The sequence below is a fragment of the Myotis brandtii genome, unplaced genomic scaffold (assembly GCF_000412655.1).
Source record: "Myotis brandtii unplaced genomic scaffold, ASM41265v1 scaffold78, whole genome shotgun sequence".
Lineage (NCBI taxonomy): Eukaryota > Metazoa > Chordata > Mammalia > Chiroptera > Vespertilionidae > Myotis > Myotis brandtii.
Window position 1 is genome coordinate 323,848 of NW_005371131.1, and position 5,618 is coordinate 329,465.

General features: G+C 42.8%; 2 protein-coding genes across 4 annotated transcripts in view; one reads left to right on the top strand and one right to left on the bottom strand.

Moving 5' to 3' along the window:
• The window catches only part of DDX17 (DEAD (Asp-Glu-Ala-Asp) box helicase 17), a 17,049-nt gene extending 15,047 nt beyond the window's left edge, over positions 1–2,002 (top strand). For both annotated transcript variants that reach the window (XM_005883197.2, XM_005883198.2), the window contains exon 13: positions 517–2,002. In XM_005883197.2, the coding sequence (XP_005883259.1) occupies positions 517–1,022 (506 nt within the window). In that variant the 3' untranslated portion in view covers positions 1,023–2,002. The remainder of the gene's footprint in view (positions 1–516) is intronic.
• Positions 2,003–2,434: 432 nt separating this feature from the next.
• The window catches only part of KDELR3 (KDEL (Lys-Asp-Glu-Leu) endoplasmic reticulum protein retention receptor 3), an 11,945-nt gene continuing 8,761 nt past the window's right edge, over positions 2,435–5,618 (bottom strand). For both annotated transcript variants that reach the window (XM_005883259.2, XM_014530838.1), the window contains one exon: positions 2,435–4,314. In XM_005883259.2, the coding sequence (XP_005883321.2) occupies positions 4,274–4,314 (41 nt within the window). In that variant the 3' untranslated portion in view covers positions 2,435–4,273. The remainder of the gene's footprint in view (positions 4,315–5,618) is intronic.

Consider the following 5,618-nt stretch of genomic DNA (forward strand, 5'->3'; position numbering starts at 1 on the left):
TGCATGCATATTTAAGCTCTACATTGGGATTACCTGAGAGGTTTATATATACAGGTTTTTGAGCTTTAGAATTGAGCTAGGAACCTGAGCATCTTTCCTAAAGCTTGTGAGGTGCTTCTGATGCAGTTAGGACCATAAAGCAATACTTGAGAACCACTGTGCACTAGTAGAGGGTCCCTTCTTTCGTGGTGGTATGAGCTTAGCTGCTTGTCTTTTTTTTAATCCTATGGTAAGTCACATACCTCTTTGCCATTGTTCCTACATTTTTAAGATTTTGCTTCTTGGTAATCCTCAAGTAAATACAGTTTCTAAATGGATAGAAAGTTGAATTCTTTATGTTTACCATTCTTTTGAATATGTCTCATTAAAGATTCAAATTAAAGTACTGATTTGGAGGCTGGGCTAGTTAAATATCAAGAAAGAATGTTGAATACTTTTGTACCTAGTAGAACACTTACATGTGGTTATGTTTTCATCATAAGTCTGGCATTAAAAATTCATTGTATCCTTCATCAGGAGGTCGTTCTCGATACCGGACCGCTTCTTCAGCCAATAACCCCAATCTGATGTATCAGGATGAGTGTGACCGGAGGCTTCGAGGAGTAAAGGATGGTGGCCGGAGAGACTCTGCAAGTTATCGGGATCGTAGTGAAACCGATAGAGCTGGTTATGCTAACGGCAGTGGCTATGGAAGTCCAACTTCTGCCTTTGGAGCACAAGCAGGCCAATACACCTATGCTCAAGGCACCTATGGTGCAGCTGCTTATGGCACCAGTGGCTATACAGCCCAGGAATATGGCGCTGGCACTTACGGGGCTAGTGGCACCACCTCAGCTGGGAGAAGTTCACAGAGCTCTAGCCAGCAGTTTAGTGGGCTAGGCCGGTCTGGGCAGCAGCCACAGCCACTGATGTCACAGCAGTTTGCACAGCCTCCTGGAGCTACCAGTATGATAGGTTACATGGGGCAGACTGCCTACCAGTACCCTCCTCCTCCTCCTCCCCCTCCTCCTTCACGTAAATGAAACCACTCAAGTGGTAGTGACTTGTGCAGACTTACTACATTGAAAGGAACGCTGTCTTTCCCTTTTTTTCTGTTCCCCTTCTCTTTTTAAACCCCCCCCCCCAACCATTGTGGTTTGTCTTTTATGCAGATTAGTTAGAATTCACTGCCAGGTTTCTTCTGCCCGCCAAATTGATCCAGTCTGTAATAATAGTTTTTGTAAAAAATACATATATATAGCTGACTGGAAGAGATCCCCCCCCCAACTTCTTGCATGTTGAGGATATTTGAGCTATTTTTCATCTTAAAAGAAAAAGCAAGGTATTAGGCCCTTTTTATGGGAGTCCTTTTTGTTGTCCTGAGTTGGGGGTGGGTGGGGAGGGTAAAGGGTTGAATTCTGCAGAAGAAGATGGCATCTGTGCTTCAAATTGTTCCTATTACTGAGTTAAAAAACCAAGAGAGAGTTCCCGGCGTGTTTTCCATAATCGGTTTTAATGTCTCCCAAGCTGGAACAGGCTTCCTCAGGCCTGATGAGTTTTTAAGACAGTGCTTTGCCATTGTCCTTTTGGCTGATTGCTTTTTAAGTGCATTCACAGTTTTGAAAAATTCCTAATTGGTTTTGTCTCCCAATCTGGCCTCCCCCTTCCCAGTGACTAAAAAATAATCATTTTAGTGTCAGGTTAGAAATTGAATTGCCAAGTCTGAGTATTTTAAGTGTATCTTTTAAATTAAAAACCCAAGTGTTTATTGCAATGGCTAAAAGGAGCATCTCAGCATCTGGGTGGAAGCTGCCTATTTTTCTTCCCCATATAAACAGGGACCATCTGTGAAATTCATTTTCAACCAGACAGCTGCTGTTCGCAGAATGAACATAAATGTTCACTGGAAATTTACTTTATTAACCAGTTAAGTGCATTCACCTGCAGTGTAAAAACCACCTTTAATTATAAACAGTATACTCAATGGGCAATTTTTTCTTTTTTTTTTTTAACTATAGAGCTAGAATAAAAGCAACTCTTTACCAGCTACTCAGCCCTTTTGGCCAAGTTATCTTGAATAAAGAATATTAAGGGTTTATTAAGAAAGAACTCTTACTTTCTTCATACTCTGTTGTCTGCTGTGCTTTGTAACAGCTGTGGGTGCAAATTTTCCTTGACATCCTTTTGCACTCAGCTTTCTACAGGTAGGTAGTGCTTACAAAAAGGTACCGAGGACTATAACCTAAGTCCTTTTCCTTTTCCTCCATCTGAAGGTAGGTGAGTTTGTCCCCTTCATAATAACATTGACTGTTTCACTGAGACTACCTGTAATAGTCCTGGAAAGACTTTTCTGCGCTCGTGTTCACTATAACAGTACAGGGAGATCAGACAGAGTCAGAAACCTGTCATCTAGTGTAAGACGTAATTAATGCTGTCATCAGTATTGCTCATTCACAGTGTAGTTGAAGGGGGAAGGGGCCACTGCATTTTTGGCTAAGGCCTGAGTGCGTGCTCATTTGTAAGATCCAAATATCTAAATACTTGAGGTTTTTTGTTTTCCTTTTGAAATTAAGGGAGAGAGAAGGGTTTGTTTCTGAGAGGTTCTGAAAGTATGGTTGAATATACAACATACAGGTAGGTTGTGAGCATAAGTTGAAATATATGCATGTGAGATCTTTGCCCACCCCTACACCTCTCCCCTACTCCTTTCTTTTTTCTTAACTTCTTTTTTCCCCCCTTAATAGAAGTTGAGGCCGAAAGAGGGTAGTAGGCACAGGAGAAACATGGCAAAACTGCTCTGTTCTTTTAAACCAAAGTGTTTTCTTCTTGCCCTCCTAAAAAAAATGTTTTTGTTTGTTTAAGCACTGACCAGTCGATTGTAGGTATTTCTACATGAGAATTCTGATTTTTTTTTTTCAAAACAGGTGCCACCAGAGGGGCTGTCATACTCACTTGCAGGTCTGAGAAGCGTCCCTTTTTAGGAAAGGTCTCTGGGCAAGCAAGCAATAAATAGTTTGTCTGTTGCTTGACTCCCTTCTTTCCACCAGGGATATTGTAATCATATAGTCAAAATAGCATGTTCCAAATCCCAAAAGCTGTTGTGGCCTGAGCACAGCTGGAACCTAGCAGGGTTGTTCCTGTAATCTAGAGTAACCTTCTGCCTCTATGCCTGACGCTCACAATTCAGGGTCAGCCTTAGCTTCAGAGCACAGGCAAAAGGATCTCATTTGATGCTAGGTATGCGGTCATGGTTAAACTCACTTAGGGAAAGGATTTCAACATTAAGCTATGGGGCTGCTTCTCCCCAATCCCTCAACAATTCATTGTGTGGAGTTCTGTCATCTCAAAGGTTGGTGGCTTTTGCTTGGGATCAGTGCTCTCTATTCATGTCCTTGCTGGTCTCTGAACACATTCCTGTTGCGTTAAGACTTGAAAGATTGTAGATGTGTGATGTCCAGGCACAGGATGCTAAGAGCTATGTTACTATTCTTAGTTTGTAAATTGTCCTTTTGATACCATCTTGTTTTCTTTTGTAGGTATAAATAAACACTGTTGACAATAAAGTGTGAGCTTTTTATTACTTAAAAATTGTGACTATAGCCAATGGTGGTCCTCTTAACATTTTTTTATTTGCTTCAAGACGGGTTGGGGGTGGAAATTGCCTTAGTTATTAGCACCTAAAAATGTGAGAGGGAGGTGGGATTGATTGGTGTTAATGCAAATTTGAGTCACAAAGCAAAAAACAAGACCTAGTAGGGTAAAAGGGCTTGGGTATGTTTCCTCATCAGTAAATGGTCATCATGCTAACAGTACTGACCTAAGATTGTAACTGGGTTAAAGTATGCTGAGTGTGGAACTACAATGAGCCACAGTAAGACCTGAGTTGATTTTAAAGGTGAGCATGAAACTAAGTCTTGCCAGAGCTTGTAAATTTGGTGCTTTGTACTCAGAGGGACATCTTTCCAGATTGGGATTGCCGTAGCATGCCTCACACGAGGGCCTTAGAGGCTGTAGTTTATTTGACCCATTTGTGAGTTGGCCAACTAAGGTTTGATATTCCTGTTGACATTGTATGGCACCATTTTTATGTAATTGGCCCAAGTGTTTTGTTACCTCTGTAAGGGAGGTATTATTGATGAGGTCTTCTAGATAGAATGATCAGTGCTTTGCTGAAATCCATGCACACTGAGCAGTTTTCTGGCTTTAATTTTAACATTTGGTCTGAGTCCTGTATTAAGTTGCTCGGTAGAACATCTCAAATAGTTGGCTTCATATCCTTGTTCTTTGAGGGCCCTCAAATTGGCATTGGAAGACTTAACTTCTTTCCTTTAAGGACTAGAAAAAAATAAGAAAGATGGAATATTATGTTCTTTCAGGAAAAAAAAAAACATACTGATGAGAGGACTCCTTTATAACTTTGTGCATAATCTTAGTATCTCTAATGCCCAGTTCACAGCTGTTCAGATGAAAAAGCCAAGAGGGGAACTTCACTGCAAGTTAACTACATCTCACTGACCCCCATCTTGGTTTCTGATACTCCCACCACCACTCCCTTATGCCATAAGTTTAACACCTGATTCCTTTAGTCCACATCTCACAGCAGTCCCTCATTCTATTCCCAAGAGAACTGTCCACTTCTCTCCACTGATGACTTCTTCCCAACCATTGCAATTGCCCCTAAACTATCCTGCTTTGGCAGCTGGTGGATCGGTTTAAATCAGTGGTTGCCAACTGGTGGTCCATGAGGTCTGAAAGGTTGGCAACCGCTGGTTTAAGTGACTCCAACAGCAGCCCTTTGTAATCAGAATGCACTGCAAACCCCTCACCCTGGCCTATATGTCCCTGTGTGACTGATGCACTTGACCTCTGACATCCCCAGGTTTATAGATCTGGACCCCACTAGCCTTTTTGTACTAAGCAGATTCTTGCCTTGGGGCTTATCCTATCTAATAATAGACAAAAAGGGTAATTAACCGTACCTTCGCTGTGCTTCCCATTGGCTAATCAGCAAGATATGCAAATTAACTGCCAACAAAGATGGTGGCTGGCAGCCACGCAGCTGAAGCGAGCAGGAGGCTTGCTTGCTCCAGTGATGGAGGAAGCCAAGGTTCCCCGCCTGCCGCAGCCTGCTCTAAACTCCGAAAGCAACAAAGTTTCAATTATAGAAGCTAAACAAACCCCAGATACCTGCTTTCAGCCAGCCGCGGCCTCAAAGCTGGAGCAAGCAGACGGCAACAAAGTTTCAATTATAGAAGCCAAACAAACCCCAGATACCTGCTTTCAGCCAGCCGCGGCCTCAAAGCTGGAGCAAGCAGACGGCAACAAAGTTTCAATTATAGAAGCCAAACAAACCCCAGATACCTGCTTTCAGCCAGCCGCGGCCTCAAAGCTGGAGCAAGCAGACGGCAACAAAGTTTCAATTATAGAAGCCAAACAAACCCCAGATACCTGCTTTCAGCCAGCTGCGGCCTCAGAGCTGGAAGTGCCAGTGACAGCAACAAAGTTTCAATTATAGAAGGTAAATAAATCCCAAAAGAAAAGGAGAGGCTGGGAGCTTCAGTCGCTGGCCAGCCTGAAAATGGCCCTCAGCCCCTCACTCAGGCTTGCCAGGCACCCCAGTGGGGACCCCCACCCTGAAG